Below are 19,453 nucleotides of genomic sequence, written 5' to 3' on the forward strand. Positions count from 1 at the left end.
GGCCGAGTGTGGTGGCTCACACCTCTAATCCCAGCACTTTGGGAGGCCGAGGCGGGCAGATCACAAGGTCAGGATATCGAGACCATCCTGGCTAACACGGTGAAACCCCGTCTCTACTAAAAATACAAAAAAAAAAATCAGATGGGCGTGGTGGTGGGCGGCTGTAGTCCCAGTTACTCAGGAGGCTAAGGCAGGGGAATGGCGTGAAACCAGGAGGCAGAGCTTGCAGTGAGCCAAGATAGCGCCACTGCACTCCAGCTTGGGCGACAGAGCGAGACTCCGTCTCAAAAAAACAAAAAAAGGGAAAGTAATACTTCACAGGTATTATCTGAAACTTCCACAGATCCTTTCAAAGCATTTTAAAGATGCTCCTATTATACTGTAGGCCACAGTACAACAGGATGCAGGTTCAGTGGATATTCAAAAGGAAACCCATGTTAAGTGACTTCAAAAGCTACTGTCGGGTCAGGCGCAGTGGCTAACACCTGTGAGCCCAGCACTTTGGCAGGCCAAGGCAAGAGGATCACTTGAGGTTAGGAGTTCGAGACCAGCCTGGCCAACATGGTACAACTCTGTCTTTACTGAAAATACGAAAAAATTAGCCAGGCATGGTGGTGCACACCTGCAGGCCCAGCTACTCGGGAAGCTGAGGCAGGACAATCTCTTGACCCCAGGAGGCGGAGGTTACAGTGAGCCAAGATCACGCCACTGTACTCCAGCCTGGGCAACCAGGTGAGACTCCGTCTCAAAAAAATCAATAAAAAGAAAAAACTACTGTCACATTCATCCTATTAGAGTTCTGCCACTTAGCACCTAGTTCATAAAAGTAATAACAGTTTGGCTGGGCACAGTGGCTCACACCTGTAATCCCAGCACTTTGGGAGGCCAAAGCAGGCAGATAACCTGAGGTTAGGAGTTTGAGACCAGCCTGACCAACATGGAGAAACATACAAAATTAGCTGGGCATGATGGCGCACGCCTGTAATCCCAGCTACTCAGGAGACTGAGGCAGGAGAATCATTTGAACCTGGGAGGCGGAGATTGCGGTGAGCCGAGATCATGCCACTGCACTCCAGCCTGGGCAACAAGAGCAAAGCTCCGTCTCGAAAAAAAAAAAAGTAATAATAGTTAATACTTATATAGCGCTTACTATATACAAGGCACTATTCTAAATGTGTAATTACATTCATTGATTTAATCACCACAGCAAACCTATTAGTAAAGTATTATTACTGTCCCTATTTTATAGCTGAAGAAACTAAAGCACAGAAACGGAAAGTGACCTTCCCAAGGAAAGCGATCCAGTGGCTCTCCCAGTAGAGCCAGTATATGTATCCAGGAAGTGGCCTGAAGTCAGGTTCTTAACCACAGTCTCCCCTCATTTCATTAAGTTACTTAACTTCTCTTCTCCACCAAGAGAGTGAGGGAGCTAACAGGCCTGCATGCTCTTGTCTGAATCCTGAAGTGGTAGACAGGCTTCAGAATTCACAATTTTTCTGGTTTTCAGAAGATAATAAGCATGCCATTATCAAGCATTTAATGTTTCAGCACTGAAATAAAATGAAAGCATACTCACACTAAATGGGATGGATAAATAGGGAAAATAGCCTTACATCACTGCAGGTCAGGTTAGGTTTTATCACCAAAAAAGAAACAAAAGAAGTCCAGTTTTCAGAACTTTTTGTATTTTCAAATTGTAGTCAACAATCTTGATAGAATTTTCAGCAAGATTAAATAACAATACATATACATGAGTGCTTATACCATAGGGTCTAGAACGTAGCAGGTGGGCAAAATATTTGGTAGCTATTATATCAAAATGTATTTGATTTTATTTACTGTATGGCATTGGATAATTTTTTAATTAAAAGTTCCAAGTATTATAAGGGCAGTCTACATACAGAGTACTCAAATAGTTAGGGGGTGGGAGGGAAGATGACTTTAGCAATATTAAAAACAGCATCTTACAAAATCAACTGGTGTGGAGAAAGGCTGAAAAAATAAAGATATTTCTGACCATAAGAAAGTACTCAATCTTGGCCAGACACAGTGGTTCACACCTGTAATTACAGCACTTTGGGAGGCCCAGGCAAGTGGATCACTTGAGGCCAGGAATTCAAGACCAGTCTGGCCAACACGGTGAAACCCCATCTCTACTAAAAATACAAAGAAAGTAGCCAGGTGCAGTGGTACACACCTGTAATCCCAGCTACTCGGGAAGCTGACACACAAGAATCACTTGAACTCAGGAGGCAGAGGTTGCAGTGAGCCGAGATCGTGCCACTGTGCTCCAGCCTGGGCAACAGAGCAAGCCTCTGTCTCAATAAAAGAAAAAAAAAAAAAAAGTATATTTATCAATCTTCTTTTATAAATCACAGGCAGCTCTAGAGGGGAAAAGTTTAAACTCTAATAAGTTACATGTTAAGCTCCCAACCACATGCCTTCAAACAATCCTCTAAAAAACCTTACCTGCATAATTAAGTTTGAAAATAAAAACGGAAACAACTATATAGAAAACACTTATGCTTCAGTCTTTACAAAAGAAAAAATAACATCTGTATAGTATTCAAATTATTTAACTCCCTAAATGGAAATTCCTTTTTAAATAACTATCCAAGAAAATTGTAACAGTCACCAAGTGGGCAAAATACATATATATAATATATACATAAAAATATATATAACATATACATATATATAATATATATAATATATACATATATATATATATTTTTTTTTTTTGAGATAGAATCTCGCTCTGTCACCTAGGCTGGAGTGTAGTGGCGCGATCTCGGCTCACTGTAAGCTCCACCTCCCGGGTTCACACCATTCTCCTGCCTCAGCCTCTTGAATAGCTGGGACTACAGGTGTCCGCCACCACGCCCAGAAAATTTTTTTTTGTATTTTTTAGTAGAGACGGGGTTTCACCATGTTAGCCAGGACAGTCTCGATCTCCTGACCTCATGATTCACCCGCCTCGGCCTCCCAAAGTGCTGGGATAATAGGTGTGAACCACTGCGCCTGGCCGCAAAATATTTTTAAGATCAGACAATCTTGATTTCAATTTTGTATTAATACATCACTTACAGCAACCTACTTGACGTTTTCCAAATAAATTAAATGCAGCATAAAATAATCTTTTTTATGGGAGACCAAGGTGGGAGGATCACCTGAGGTCAGAAGTTGGAGACCAGCCTGGCCAACATGGTGAAACCCCATCTCCATTAAAAATACAAAAAAACTAGCCAGGCATGGTGGCACACATCTGTGGTCCCAGCTGCTTGGTAGGCTGAGGCAGGAGAATCGCTTGAACTCAGGAGGCAGAGGTTACAGTGAGCCGAGATCACACCACTGTACTCCAGACTGGGTGACAGAATGAGATTCCATCTGAAAAAAAAAAAAAAAAAATCCTCAAAGAAAGGTTACCTAACAACTTATTTTATTTTAGTCTTTAAATCCTTTTCAAATTCAGTCATCCAGCACTGACTAAACACTGACCTGTACTTAACAGGATTCAAAGCTGACAATTTGTATTTCCTCTTATGAACAAGTGGGTTTCACTACTGCCAGGTCCAGGCCAATCAAGGCAAAACAGCATGTTATCTAACTTAAGACCCAGGACCATATAGAAGAAATATGATTTCCAAAAATGTCCAAAGTTCACTATATTGAACTGAAGAGTAATTAATGTTTACAGCAAATAGCTGTTGCCTGGGTGAGTGAGGAACAGAGAACTCTTATTTCTAACTGCCAGGTTAACTCCCTAGCAAAACCATAAACTAAGTGGTATGGCAAAATATAGTTAAGTACATTTTAATTAGAACAAGGTTTTCAAACCCTGGAGAATTGTGTATCATTCAAAAAGCCATCTTGCATATATCTACTATTATCTAACATTTACAATCTTAGGCAATTTTGCTTAAGTAACCTCCGAGCCTTGGTGTCTATCTATGAAATGGGGATTAATAGAATTTACTTCAGCAGATTTGCCAGAGTTAAATGAAACAATGTAAACAAAGTATTTGGCACAGGACTTAGCATAGAAATTGAAAATACATAGTAGCTACTATAAAATACAGAAACTAAAACGTGGCAACGTTCTTAGATGGTAGAAATATGCAGGAAAAAATAAAAATTTAAAACCTCATACAGGCCAGGGGCGGTGGCTCACGCCTGTAATCCCAGCACTTTGGGAGACCAAGATGGGTGGATCACGAGGTCAGGAGATCGAGACCATCCTCGCTAACACGGTGAAACCCCGTCTCTACTAAAAATATAAAAAATTTAGCCGGGCATGGCGGCGGGCGCCTGTAGTCCCAGCTACTTGAGAGGCTAAGGCAGGAGAATGGCGTGAACCCGGGAGGCAGAGCTTGCAGTGAGCTGAGATCAAGCCACTGCACGCAGTCCAGCCTAGGCGACAGTGAGACTCCGTCTCAAAAAAAAAAAAAAAAAAAAAAAAAACATTAAAAAAACAAGAAATATGCAAAAAAGTGAAATTAAGTATTATAGGGATTGGCCGGGCGCGGTGGCTCAAGCCTGTAATCCCAGCACTTTGGGAGGCCGAGACGGGCGGATCACAAGGTCAGGAGATCGAGACCATCCTGGCTAACACGGTGAAACCCCATCTCTACTAAAAAATACAAAAAACTAGCTGGGCGAGGTGGCGGGCGCCTGTAGTCCCAGCTACTCGGGAGGCTGAGGCAGGAGAATGGCGTAAACCCAGGAGGCGGAGCTTGCAGTGAGCTGAGATCCGGCCACTGCACTCCAGCCTGGGTGACAGAGCAAGACTCCGTCTCAAAAAAAAAAAAAAAGTATTATAGGGATTATGAGTTTTAAAAGGCTAAAATCCACTATTCTACAGTAAGCCAACTACATAAAATTGGTTCAAGGGTAAAGAAATGAAAATTATGGGCTACTTAAACTTATAGATTCAGGAAATCATTTGCAAGACTAATTAGCAGCTTTCCAACAAGGATTTAGATCAGCCACCTAAGCTGCCCATCCCCACATATGATTGCTTAGTTTGCAGTGAGGAGATCTCAGCTCACTGCAACCTTCACCTCGTGGGCTCAAGTGATTCTCATGTGTCAGCCTCCCAAGTAGCTGGGATTACAGGTGCATACCACCACGCCCGACTAATTTTTTTTGTATTTTTAGTAGAGACGGGGCTTCACCATGTTGGCCAGGCTGGTCTGGAACTCCTGGCCTCAAATGAGCCGCCCACCTTGGTCTCCCAAACTGCTGGGATTACAGGCATGAGCTACCGTGACCAGCCTTAACTGGAAACCTTTAAAATAGGCTTAACCAATTGATTGTTCTATTAAATACTTTGGCAAACTACCCCCTAAAAATCAGTTATCTCCAAATGGTCCAAGAATCTTCTGTGTCAGAATCACTTTGTTTAAAATGCAAAATGATGGAATGAAACTCAGAAATCTATGCACATTTGTTTTGACAACCACTGCCCAAAAGTGTTTAGTAAAGGCATTCTATATTAAATCTACCTAGAACGTAACTTAATCTCCAATTACTTTCTTGCAATACCTGCCACTACAGCAAGCTTCTATTCTCCTGGTACTGTGTGTCTGAATTTACTCAAGAATTTAGGGAAAACAGGATAAATGAATACCAAGAAATAATGATGCACTTTATAGACAAAAATAACTACTAATACATCTTTCATTTTCTATCAATATGAAATTAACTCAGCCATTACAGTGAAGATAAGCACATTAACTCTTTAGCAGTCCCCACAGAAAACCTGATCTTAGGAAGATTAGACCTTGTTTCAATAAGAGCTTTACTTTAAAATAGTACACAGTAAAGTACAGTCTTATTTACAGTAAGAGGTTGAAAACCTCATTAGAAACCCCAAGTACAGCCGGGTGCAGTGGTTCACGCCTGTAATCCCAGCACTTTGAGAGGCTGAGGAAGGCGGATCACGAGGTCAGGAGATCAAGACCATCCTGGCTAACATGGTGAAACCCCATCTCTACTAAAAATACAAAAAATTAGCCAGGCATGGTGGCGGGAGCCTGTAGTCCCAGCTACTCAGGAGGCTGAGGCAGGAGAATGGCGTGAACCTGGGAGGCAGAGGTTGAAGTGAGCCGAGATCGTGCCACTGCACTCCAGCCTGGGCGACAGAGCGAGACTCTGTCTAAAAAAACAAAAAAAAACAAAAAAAAAAAACCCAAGTCCAGGCCGGGCACAGTGACTTATACCGGTAATCCCAGCATTTTGGCAGGCCAAGGATCACCTGAGGTCAGGAGTCCGACAGCAGCGTGGCCAACATGGTGAAACCCCGTCTCTACTAAAAATACAAAAATTAGCCAGGTATGGTGGCAGGCACCTGAAATCCCAGCTACTAGGAAGGCTGAGGCACAATTCTCTGTTTGAAAGCGGAGGTTCCAGTGAGCCAAGATCACACCACTGCACTCTGGCCTGGGCGACAAAAGCGAGACTCCATCTCAAAAATGAAAAAAAAGGAAACCCCAAGTCCAATAAAACATACCTGGGCATAGTTTGTGTATAACACATCTAGTTAGTGTATAAAATCTACTTTTAAGTTTTATTTTTAATTCCATAATTTATTAAAGGATTCTTTATTTTTTTTTTTTTATTTTTTATTTTTTCTAGAGGAGCCTCTCCCTAGACAGAGCAGGGCTAACCCCATAGACAGAGTGGCCTGGAGGATTCTTTTAGACTCAGAATGAAACCAGGTTTAATGCTCAACTAATAATCACTTCTGAAAAACATCGTATTAATGCAACATGCAATGGAAGAGCTCACTCTCAACACATACTGCACAGTAGTGGGCGACCTAAAGCTGTGTGGGTCATGGAGTGACTGGCACTTGCCTCTTCTGTTTCACTGTGTAAAGCCTTTATTGACATCTTGGCATAGAAGCAAAATAATCACCAAAAAAATATTACTTGTAATGTACCACAACACAATCATTCAAGCATACTACTCGAGGGCCTAAGTTCTCAACCTGGACACTGTAGTATAAGCTACTGATACCACTACTCACTGCTTCACCAGAATGGCTGTATATTTTTCCCACCAAAAGAAGGGCTATTGCACCATACGTTTCATGGTCTCTGTAAAGAAAAGAAATCATTGTCTTGGTTTATATTTCCTCAAAAAAACAAGTAAATTTTCTACAAATTGCTTTTAAGAACTTAGTGAAAACTGAAGTTTCCTAAGGAAATCATCAATTATTTTTAATGCAACAGTACCCCCGTGTACACACACAAAGTCGGTATTTGTAAAAACATCAACTCTGAAATACAGCTAGCTACACCCTTTAATACACATATACCACAAAATTAAAATGCACAAGTATTTTTTTAAGAGATGGGGTCTCAGTATGTTGCCAAGGCTGGTTCAAACTTCAGGGTTCATGTGATCTTCCTGCCTCAATCTCCCAAAGTGCTGGGATTACAGGCAAGAGGCACCATGCCCAGCCATACAAGTTTTTATTTATTTTTTTCTTGAGATAAGAGTCTCACTCTGTCACGGAGGCTGGAGTGCAGTGGCACGATCTCAGCTCACTGCAACCTCTGCCTCCCAGGTTCAAGCAATTCTCGTGCCTCAGCCTCCTGAGTAGCTAGGATTACAGGTGCACACCACTACACCCGGCTAATATTTGTATTTTTAGTAGAAATGGGATTTTGCCATGTTGGCCAGGCTGGTCTCAAACTTCTAGCCTCAAGTGATCCACCCGCCTCAGCCTCCCAAAGTGCTAGGATTACAGTCATGATCCACTGCACCCGGCTACACAAGCATTGTCAAGCATAAACCTTTACTTCATGATTCCTTGTTTCCTGTCACGTCCCCCTCTCCCCCCCAAAAAAATGATTCAGAAAGACGTTTCAGGATTTTCTCCTTTTTTTCCTCCCATTTAAAAGCTTCTGCAAGAAGATTTTTAAGGATTTCCAGGTGGCTTTGTAACTATGAGATGTGAAGAACTACCTCTTCAGAAGCCTGGACTGAAGACTTTTGCTCTTTGCAAACAGTCTTGAGAGGTTCAATTTTCTTATGTTTGCAATTACTAAACTTGGGACTGTGTTTAAGGGATAGATCTAAAAGTTTGCCAGCAGGTAAGATATCCATAATCATTTCTACTGACCCAAAACAAGGAGAGGCTTTTAAGAGAGGCCTTGATAAGACTGTGGTTCTTGCCCTTACAGTTTGTTCCTAAGGGAAAATAACTATTTTAAAACAAGGAATTGCAAGAGGATGCAACTGGGAAAAAATTTATATATATCCAGAACGTAAAAAATTCTACAAAGTCCGTGGATTAACAGTAAATTGCAAGTGAATAAAAGTAACAGCAGAACTATGAACAGATGAAAAGGACAAGAAAATCAACCAATTGCAATGTATGAGCTTTATTTGGATCCTAATTTGAAAACTGAACAGTCTTGAGCTATTAATTCTGACAGTCCCTTTTTTTTTTCTTCTTTTTTTGAGTCTTGCTCTGTCACCCAGGCTGAAGTACAATGGCACAATCTCAGCTCACTGCAGCCTCCGCCTCCCGGGTTCCAGTGATTCTCTTGCCTCAGCCTCCAGAGTAGCTGGGATTATAGGCACACACCACCAGGCCCGGCTAATTTTTGCATTTTTATAGTAGAGATACGGTATCACCATGTTGACCAGGCTGGTCTCAAACTCCTGCCCTCAAGGGATCCACCTGTGTGAGCCTCCTAAGATGCCTGTCAACAGTCTGACATTCTAACAGTGACTGAATATTTGATGATATAAAAGAATTATTGCTATTATTTCAGGTGCAATAATGGTAGTAAGATTGTTGTTTTTAAAGGTCTTATCTTTTTAGATATCTGCACTGGCCGGGCGTGGTGGCTCAAGCCTGTAATCTCAGTACTTTGGGAGGCCACTACGCCCGGCTAATTTTTGTATTTTTAGTAGTGACAGGCTTTCATCGTATTGGTCAGGCTGGTCTTGAACTCCTGACCTCAGGTGATCCGCCCACCTCGGCCTCCCAAAGTGCTGGTATTACAGGCGTGAGCCACCGCGCCTGGCTTTTTTTTTTTTCTTAACTCGCCAGGCACAGCGGCATGAGCCTATAATCCCAGGTACATGGGAGGCTGGGGTGGGAGGATCGCTTGGGTCCAGGAGTTCAAGACTGCAGTAAGCTATGATCACACCACTGCACTACAGTCTCTGTGATAAAGCGAAACCCTGTCTCTAAACAAATAAATAAAATAATCATTAAGACAGTTTAGAATCCTGAAGGGATGCTTATTATATGTCAAAATTTAAAAAGCTAAGATTAAGGACAAAATGAGAACAGGAAAACCCAAACTGAATTTGTAGGGTTAATTGATTATTCTCATCTGCTAGCATTTAGACTATTGTCATTAGACACTGCTAATGAGCTCAGAAGCAGGCAGGTAATTTAAACGAAGAGAGCTGGGTATAAAATATAAAACAACAGTGGCCGGGTGCTGTAGCTTACGCCTGTAATCCCAACACTTTGAGAGGCTGAGGCAGATGAGCCTAGGCAACAAGGCAAAACCCTGTCTCCACCAAAAAGACGCAAATTAGCTGGGCATGGGGGCATGTACCTGTTGCTGCAGCTATTTGGGAGGCTGATGTGGGAGGATTGCTCCAGCCCAGGAGGTTGAGGCTGTAGAGTGTGCCACTGCATTCTGGCCTGGGTGACAGAGCAAGACCTTTTCTCAAAAAAAAAAAAAAAAGAAAAAAAGAAGAGGCTGGGCGCAGTGGCTCACGCCTGTAATCCCAGCACTTTGGGAGGCTGAGGCGGGCGGATCACGAGGTCAGGAGATCGAGACCATCCTGGCTATCACGGTGAAACCCCGTCTCTACTAAAAAGGCAAAAAATTAGCTGGGCGAGGTGGCGGGCGCCTGTAGTCCCAGCTACTTGGGAGGCTAAGGCAGGAGAATGGGGTGAACCCGGGAGGCGGAGCTTGCAGTGACCCGAGATCGCGCCACTACACTCCAGCCTGGGCAACCGAGCAAGACTCCGTCTCAAAAAAAAAAAAGAAACACCAGTGGAGGAGCACAGAGTAAGCTAGAGAATGCATGCTTCACTTAAAGGCATCCAGTTTTTTTCCTTTGTGTGTTTGTTTGTTTTTGAGACAAGAGTTTCACTGTCGCCCAGGCTAGAGTGCGGTGGTGCCATCTCGGCTCACTGCAAGCTCCGCCTCTCGGGTTCACGCCATTCTCCTGCCTCAGCCTCCCGAGTAGCTGGGACTACAAGCGCCCGCCACCGCGCCCGGCTAGAGACGGGGTTTCACCATGTTAGCCAGGATGGTCTCCATCTCCTGACCTCGTGATCCACCCGCCTCAGCCTCCCAAAGTGCTGGGATTACAGGCATGAGCCACCGCGCCTAGCCCCAGTTTTCTTTTAGACAGAGCCTCACTGTCAACTGGTCTGGAGTGCAGTGGTGCGATCTCTGCTCACTGCAGCCTCCACCTCCCAGGTTCAAGCAATGCTCCTGCCTCAGCCTCCTGAGTAGCTGAGATTATAGGTGCATGCCGCCATGCCCAGATAATTTTTTGTATTTTTAGCAGAGACGGGGGTTCGCCATGTTGGTCAGGATGGTCTTGAACTCCTGACCTTAGGTGATCCACCCGCCTCGGCCTCCCAACTTGCTGAGATTACAGGCATGAGCCACCATACCCGGCCAGGCATCCAGTGTTAAGTAAATACAATGCTAAACAAAATGTGATTTTAACCCGATACTAAAAATATCCTCAAAATCACTGTGTCATTTACGGGCCAAAGAAAACTACCTAGAAGACAGAAAGGACGTAACAAACCAGGATGGTACAGGGAACATCAGGCCACCTGGTCATTCTGTTGATTTTACGTATAAATTGAGGCACAAAGTTTGCTTGTGTCTAAGTGAACTGTCCAAGGCTAAATCAATTAGCCTAAGAACTAGGAAATGGAGCTTAGTAAGACACAATGATACGCCCAAAGTCACAGTGCTAATAGGAGAAGCTAGTACCAATATTAGAAATTAAAGCCCAGGCCAGGAGCAGTGGCTCATGCCTGTAATCCCAACACTTCGGGAGGCTGAGGTGGAGGACTGCCTGAGGTCAGGAGTTCGACACCAGTCTGGCCAACATGATGAAACCCCGTCTCCACCAAAACTACAAAACAATGAGCCAGTCATGGTGGCGTGTGCCTGTAATCCCAGCTACTCAGGAGGCTGAGGCAGGGGGATTGCTTGAACCAGGGAGGTAGAAGTTGCAGTGAGCCAAAGTCACGCCATTGTACTCCAGCCTGGGTGACAGGAGCGAGACTCTGTCTCAAAAAAAAAAAAAAAAAAAATTAAAGCCCAAGCACCCTAACACTCTGTCCAGGTCAATAATTTACTATTTAGTACCACTTTCTTTTCTTTCTTGAGTTACATGTGTTCAGCTCCTTTTTTTCACAGAATGATTCTCCTCAAAAATGTGTTCTCCAACCAAGTAAGTCTGAAAATAATGCAAAAAATAATAATACAACAGGGAAGGGAAGCATTTCAAATGATTACAAAAGCAGACTCTTAGTCATCCACACACATATTAAATCCTGTGTTCTAGACTCAAACACCTTTTCCACACAGTAGATAGCTCTTCCAATTTTACAAAGACATTTCTGTACCATGCATAACATCAGCATAAAATATGGAAGAAATTTATAAAAGCAATAACTAGCCCTTCTGAAGACTGAAGAAAAGCAGAAATACATTACACATTTAGTCTCCCAAATGTTAATCTCACTGGAGAAGCAAGAACCAAAACTTCAGAGCTTACTATGTATTCCCCTGTATTCAGCTAAGGAACTAGCGGAGTTTCCAGAGCCAGGTTTCACGGCTTTCACCCAACTAAAGAATCTGCTTGGCTCCAACACCCATATCCTTTATATTATCTCCACACAGGCAATGAAATCAAGAGAAGCACTAACTTTCAGAAATATGCAACTTTCAGAAACATGCCATTCTTTACTTTCTGCTTAAACTAAAACTTAGCCCAACTAGCTTTCTAATATTCAAGTAGAAAAAGCAGAGGTTTTAGAATGGGATCAACCTACATTTGAATCCTTGCTTTGCCACTTACAAGTTAACTGGTCAAATTAAATGAGCTTCCATTTCCTTCTGTGTAAATTAAAAACACTACCAAGGTTATAAAAAAAACTAAAGCATGAAGTACAATGTCTGGCATATAATGGGCACTCAGTAGAAAGCTCCTAATTTTTTACCTAGAGGTTGAATTCAATGGCCAATTCAAATAAGATACAAATTACTTTCAAACAACTGATGAATATAGCCTTAGTAGAGTCTAAACTATCTTGGCTGGGTGCGGTGGCTCACGCCTGTAATCCTAACACTTTGGGAGTGTAGAAGTGGGAGGATGGCTTGAGGCCAAGAGTTCAGACCCGGTGCAGTGGCTGATGCCTGTAATCCCCAGCACTTTGGGAGGCTGAAGCAGGAGGATCACTTGAGGTCAGGACTTCGAGATAAGCCTGGCCAACATGGCGAAACCCCGTCTCTACTACAATCCCTTGAACCCCGGAGGCTGAGGTTGCAGCAAGCCAAGATCACACTACTGTACTCCAGCCTGGGTGACAGAGCAAGACTCTGTTTAAAAAAAAAAAAAAGTGTTCAGGCCAGGCACGGTGGCTCATGCCTATAATCCCAGCACCTGGTGGGCCGATCACCTGAGGTCAGGAATTCAAAGACCAGACTGGCCAACGTGGTAAAACCCTGTCTCCACAAAAATACAAAAATTTGCCGGGCGTGGTAGAACATGCCTATAATCCCAGCTACTCGGGAGGCTGAGGCAGAAGATCATTTAAACCGAGGAGACCGAGGTTGCAGTGAGCCGATATTGTGCCATTGCACTCCAGCCCAGGGAACAGAGCGAGACTCAGTCTCAAGAAAAAAAAAAAAAAAAAAAAGAGTTCAACCAGCCTGAGCAACATGGTAAGACCCCCATCTCTACAAAAAAAAATTTTTTAATTAGCCAGGTGTGGCCAAGTGCAGTGGCTCATGCCTAAAATCCCAGCACTTTGGGAGGCCAAGGCAGGCGGATCACGAGGTCAGGAGGTCAGGAGTTCGAGACCAGCCTGTCCAATACGGTAAAACCCCGTCTCTACTAAAAAATACAAAAAAATTGGCCAGGCATGGTGGTATGTAGTTCCAGCTACTCAGGAGGCTGAGGCAGGAGAATCACTTGAACCCAGGGGGCGGAAGATACAGTGAGCTGAGATCGCACCACTGCACTCCAGCCTGAGTGACAGAGCGAGACTCTGTCAAAGAAAAAAAAAAAAAAACAGCACAAACTCAGTAGCCCTGGGTTCCAGCCTAGTCTCTGAAACAGACTGGCAGTCATGTCTCTATGCTGGATCTCAAGGTTTCGTTTGGATGAAAATATAGCTGGCTGGCTGCAATGGCTCATGCCTGTAATCCCAGCATTTTGGGAGGTCAAAATCAGAGGATCGCTTGAGCCCAGGAGCACGAGACCAGTCTAAGCAACATAGTTAAGACCCCCATCTCTACAAAAGATACAAAAATGGGCTGGGCGTGGTGGCTCATGACTGTAATCCCAGCACTTTGAGATGCTGGGGTGGGCAGATCACCTGAGGTCAAGAGTTAGAGACTAGCCTGGCCAACATGGTGAAACCCCTGTCTCTACTAAAAATACAAAAATCAGTCGGGCGTGGTGGCAGGTGCCTATAATCCCAGCTACTCGCGAAGATGAGGCAGGAGAATCACTTGAACCCAGGAGATGGAGGTTGCACTGAGCTGAGATCACACTACTTCACTCCAGCCTGGGTGACAGAGTGAGACTCCGTCTCAAAAAAAGGAAAAAAAAAGTTAGCCAAGCGTGGTGGTGTGCACTTGTAGTCCCAGCTATTTGGGAAGCTAAGGTGGAAGAACGCAGGGAGCTATGATCCTAGCACTGCACTCCAGCCTGAGCAACACAGCGAGACCCAACCTCTTAAAAACAAAACAAAAGAAAAAAAAAATCTCCTGGATCCATCAGTAAACCCCAAAACTGCACATGAAAGTGTGCAATCAATATTAGTGCAAATTACAAAATATACTGGCTGGTCCGTTTTTCCGGATTAAACTGTAAAAAAAAGGAAATCCAACTAGTCAGTCATTAGTCCAATAAGAATTCCTTGAAGGCCGGGCGCGGTGGCTCAAGCCTGTAATCCCAGCACTTTGGGAGGCCGAGACGGGCGGATCACGAGGTCAGGAGATCGAGACCATCCTGGCTAACACGGCGAAACCCCGTCTCTACTAAAAATACAAAAAAAACTAGCCGGGCGAGGTGGTGGGCGCCTGTAGTCCCAGCTACTTGGGAGGCTGAGGCAGGAGAATGGCGTAAACCCGAGAGGTGGAGCTTGCAGTGAGCTGAGATCTGGCCACTGCACTCCAGCCCGGGCGACAGAGCGAGACTCCGCCTCAAAAAAAAAAAAAAAAAAAAAAAGAATTCCTTGAATTGCTAAATTTTAGAGTCACTGTGTTTTATTTCCTCAACATTTCCACAATTATTTTTTTAAGACAGGGACTCATTCTGTCACCCAGACTGGACTGCAGTGGCATGATCTTAGTTCACTGTAACCTCCACCTCTGGGGCTCAAGAGATCCTCCCACCTTAGCCTCCCAAGTAGCTGGGACCACAGGCACAAGCCACCATGCCTGGCTAAGTTTTATATTTTTTTTTGTAGAGGCAGGGTTTTACCATGTTGCCCAGGCTCCTCTGGAACTCCTGCACTCAAGTGATCTGCCTGCCTTGGCCTCCCAAAGCAATGGGCGCCTGTAATCCCAGCTACTCGGGAGGCTGAGGCAGGAGAATTGCTTCAGCCCTGGAGGCAGAGGTTGCAGTGAGCAGCACTGTACTCCAGCCTGTGTGACAGAGCAAGACTCCGTCTTGGAAAAAATAAATAAATAATAATAATAATAGGATCCTTTCACTTCAGAATATTCAAATGGAAAAGGTTCATATTAGGAATAGCTCCTCCAACAAAAGAAATTGCTGTTTCTAAGCACTGATAGCAAGAGACCAAAACTCAATTGCAATTCTCTACCAAAGAAAATTTTTAAAAAATAAAGCACTAACACAATGAGCACTTATCCATTCCATTTCCAAAAACAACTTACCTTCTGCACCTTCCTTTTGCAGATTTGAAATCCAGATTCTCACACAATCACTGGCCATCTCTTCTGTTTCATTCAACAGCATACACACCACTGAGTGTCTCTCACTATTAAAGACATTAACAGAGTCCAGGCAAGGTGGCTCATGCTTGTACCCCAGCACTTTGGGAGGCCAAGGTGGGTGGATCACCTGAGGTCAGGAGTTTGAGACCAGCCTGACCAACATGGTTAACCCCATCTCTACTAAAAAGACAAAATTAGCCCCCAGCTACTTGGGAGGCTGAGGCAGGAGAATCGCTTGAACCAAGGAGGTGGAGGTTACAGTGAGCTGAGATCACACCATTGCACTGCAGCCTGGGCAACAAGAGTAAAACTCCGTCTCAAAAAAAAATAAGTAAATAAATAAAATACATCAATAGAAAGCACACTCACCTTATTCTGCTTTCTAATTATGAAAACAGAGGTGCAGGCCGGGCGCAGTGGCTCACGCCTGTAATTTCAGCACTTTGGGAGGCCGAGGCAGGAGGATCGCTTGAGCCCAGGAGTCTGAGACCAGCCTGGGCAGCACAGCAAGATCCCGTCTCTATTAAATAAGTAAACAAACAAACATAAACAGAAGTGCAAATGCCCTAATTCAAAATTATTTTTAAAAAAGATACTTGAGGCCTGCCACGATGGCACATGCCTGTAATCCCAGCCCTTTGGGAGGCTGAGGCGGGTAAATAACCTGAGGTCAGGATTTCAAGACCAGCCTGGCCAACATGGTGAAACCCTGTCTCTACTTAAAAAGTACAAAAATTAGACCAGCGTGGTGGTGCGCACCTGGAGTCCCAGCTACTTGGGAGGCTGAGGCTGAAGAATTGCTTGAACCCAAGAGGCGGAGGTTGCAGTGCAACAATATGGCGCCACTGCACTCCAGCCTGGGGGACAGAGTGAGACTCCGTCTCCCAAAAAAAAAAAAAAAAAAAAAAAAGATATTTGAGATTAAATAATACAGAGTAACTGCTCTCATCTTTCCCCCGCAAACACCATACTTTAATATGAAATTTTAAATGGCTTTTTTACCCAAATGGGAAAGAAGGATTCCTGTGTCTTGATGGGAGAGCAAGCAGTTTAAGAGTAAAACATACTAATAAGCCATGACAAACAGGTGAGATACCATCAGAGTGTGTGCTGTTGTAGGAAACAGAATGGAAAGGCGTGAATGGGAGTCTCTGCACTTCATATCTGCAAAAGAAGAGAATAAAAAGGTTAACTCCAGACTTAGAACAGGTTCTCTTCCCCTGTTTAAAGCACAGCCCAAAAACATTTTAAATCAAAAAATGAAAATGTGCTGGTTAAGTCAAATTTGTAGATGAACTCAACCTTCTTGTCCTTATTATATAAACGGTATCCCAGGTATTAGAAGTTATTTGAACATTTTTATGCTACACCACCTTGACATTAAAGGATTTTTTTAAAGTCTCCAATCTCTTCTTTACACTTTTCTTAAAACTATCATTAAAATTAGCAAAATATGCTTCTCTGTTGAATGGTTAACCTAACGGGAATGACTTCTAACCGTAAGAATCACAGTTAAAAGGTTCATTTTAACAAATGCGCTTCCCCCTGTAAGGAGTGACAGGTAACCTTTTGGGATCCCCAATGTACACACCCCTTTCTCTAACCCTGCTAAAGTTAAACGTTAATTTGAGGACAGACAAGTGCCTCCTCGCAAGCAATGGCCCCCTCCCCGCGTCCAACACGCCGTTCTCTGCAAAAATCCATCTGCATCTTGCATTAACCCACCCGCACAGTGAAGGTGAGTCCAGGCCAAGTCGCAGAAGGCCGGGAGTGAGGGGTGAGACCTGTGAGCCCATCTGCACCCGCGCCCTCCCACCTGGTGGCACACCTGCCCCGCAGGCGCCCACCTGGGGCCGGGACCGCCCTCTCCCGGTCTCGCGCGCCTGCCCCACTCGGAGCGCGCGCCACGCGCCGCGCAGGACCAGAGGGCGGGGCCCCGGGGAGCAGGGAAGAGAGGGCTCGGGGAGAGGGGGCCGCCCCGGCTCACTCCCTCCCTGGGGACCCAGCGGACCGGAGCGTGCTGGGGGCGGGCGCGGTACCTTTTGGACAGATCCATGAGGACCCCGGAGAAGAGCTTCTCCCCGAGGCGGAACGACACGACGAGCGCGTCCTCAATGATGTGGTCCAGCGTGACCCGCACCTCCGAGCCCGGGATCAGTTGCGACACCGTGGAGTCCCCGCCCGCCGGCGGCACGAGCGCCGGGGCTACGGGCTGAGGCAGCGGCAGCTCCTCGCGCTCCTCGGGTGCCGGGGGCTGCTCCGGCGGCGATGCAGGAGAAGGTGGAAGTTCGGGCCCTCCCTGAGGCGCAGCTGCAGCCGACTCCGCCACCCGAACGGACAGTTTCTCCTCAGCCTCCAGCTCCGGCCCCGCCGCCTCTGGGCTGCGGGCGAGCTCCCCCGGCGGCGGCGGTGGAGGCGGGAGCGGCGGCTCGTCGGCCTGAGGAGCGGACTGCTGTCCGTCGGTCTCGCCATCCGGCACAGACGCTTCAGTGGCCGTGACCGGGAGGGGGTCAGTGCCGGCCTCACTGCCGGGGATGGGCTCCATCTCCGGCTCGGCCTCGCCGGCGCCCCCCTCCCCGGGGGACGCTGCAGTCGCTGCCGCCTCTGCAGCCACGGCCGCCATTTTCTTCCTGGCTTCTCCCTCCTCCAACTCCGGCTGCAGCGGCGGCGGCGGCGGCAGCGCTGCTTGGTTCCCTGGGCCTTCCCCTCCCTCCCGCGAACACTTTCGTCCCGCCCTTTCCCTGATGCTCGTTTTTGGCACCTCGTCATTGGTTCCATTCTACACCCCTCCCGCACTTGTGATATTCCATTGGCCAGGGATGGACGTCTATCATCTAGTCAGTCCATCCTTCCCACGCAGAGTAGGAACTTCTCATTGGCCAGATGTGTTGTCAAGTGTGGGATCTGAGTGGAGGAATAGGGGGCGGAATCCAAGGGGGCGGGGGAAGTCACAAAAGAGGAGCCATATACTCATCGCCTCTTGCTATTGGCTGGAAGAGGAAATAAAGTTTTATGGTTGGCCTACGCTCCTGCCCATTATCAGTCGGAGGTGGGAGAAAGGAGGCAATCATGTGGCGTGCCACTTCTTTCAAAGGCGCCGAGGGGAGGAGTAACTAGGGAATGCGGGAGGGGAATCGCTTCCCAAGAATCTCTGCGCAGAGATCCTTAGAATAAATGTTATTTCTAGGCGCGGACTTCTTGCGACTGCGTGTGGGCACGACAGGCTTCTCTGGGAAAGACAACTAAAGTTTGAAATACAATCCTACCGACACTTTTTGAGTGCCTACTATGCTAGTCACTGCACTAGGGGCTGGGGAATAGAATATTCAAGACGTTCTCCATAACCTCATGGCAGCTGGCTCACAGCAGCCACTCCAGCTGCCATAAAGAGTACGAGGAGTGTTTTCCTTGACTTCTCTCCACTTCCTAGGAACAAAGCACCTACTTATTAACATTTCAAAAATAGGAAAATGCTCATGAAAGAGGAGAGACACCATCCTCACTGGATTAAACTGATGACTGTTCCAGAAAGGAGTCTTGAGACATTGCTGGACTGATATGTGAACGCTTGTTCTCTCCAAATACACTGCAAAGTGGACGCACCTGGTCCCTGCAAAAGCCTTTTTGTTTCCTGGCTTCTCCAATGCCAAGAGGAAAAGCTCTCTCACTTCAGTGTCCTAACGCCCCTACTTCTCTTACTCGCACGTCAAGTCTCTTGTTTGTTATCTCTGGAAGAATCTACTGAACCTATTTCTCTCAAATGGCACCTCAGAGTCAGCCTTTTTTTCTGGGAGAATGCCTACAGGAGAGAGGGAAGAAAAGCTGCTAGCATTGAGAGTAAAAAAAAAAATAAAGTCCTGAAGAATAATTACAGCTAGTGTCTTTTAAGTACCATGTACCAGGCACTAATACAAACACTATAGCATATCATCTCAATCCTTAAAATTTCGAGGCACAAAGAGGGTGCCCAAGGTTACTCGCCTGGTAAATTGCACAGTCAGAATTTCGGTTTTACACGGAAAAGGCTGAAAATAGCAATAAACAAATATCACCATATGCTCTGCCTATTTCAAACCAAGTGGCTCCTGGGGAAAGGCCAGTAGAAGATCCCAATCATGGAAGTTTCAGAATATCATTTAAAAATACACACAAGGCCGGGCGCGGTGGCTCATGCCTGTAATCCTAGCACTTTGGGAGGCCGAGGCTGTTGGATCACTTGAAGTCAGGAGTTCAAGACCAGCCTG

The 19,453-nt window shown here is 45.5% G+C and overlaps 1 protein-coding gene across 14 annotated transcripts in view; it reads right to left on the reverse strand.

The window, feature by feature from the left end:
- The window catches only part of PWWP2A (PWWP domain containing 2A), a 64,938-nt gene extending 46,980 nt beyond the window's left edge, over positions 1–17,958 (reverse strand). For 4 of the 14 annotated variants that reach the window (XR_004056317.1, XM_030927060.1, XM_030927064.1 and 1 more), the window contains exon 1: positions 17,249–17,946. Coding sequence is in view for 10 of the 14 variants with exons in the window: in XM_030927060.1 (XP_030782920.1) it covers positions 17,249–17,832 (584 nt within the window). In the remaining 4 variants the exon portion in view is untranslated. Of the gene's footprint in view, positions 1–7,030; positions 7,101–15,149; positions 15,369–17,248 lie in introns of those variants that run through there. The other 10 variants (XM_030927059.1, XM_030927055.1, XM_010369914.2 and 7 more) reach the window with 7 other exon arrangements.
- Between the last annotated feature and the right edge of the window lie 1,495 nt (positions 17,959–19,453).

Source organism: Rhinopithecus roxellana, chromosome 3, assembly GCF_007565055.1.
Source record: "Rhinopithecus roxellana isolate Shanxi Qingling chromosome 3, ASM756505v1, whole genome shotgun sequence".
Classification (NCBI taxonomy): Eukaryota; Metazoa; Chordata; class Mammalia; order Primates; family Cercopithecidae; genus Rhinopithecus; species Rhinopithecus roxellana.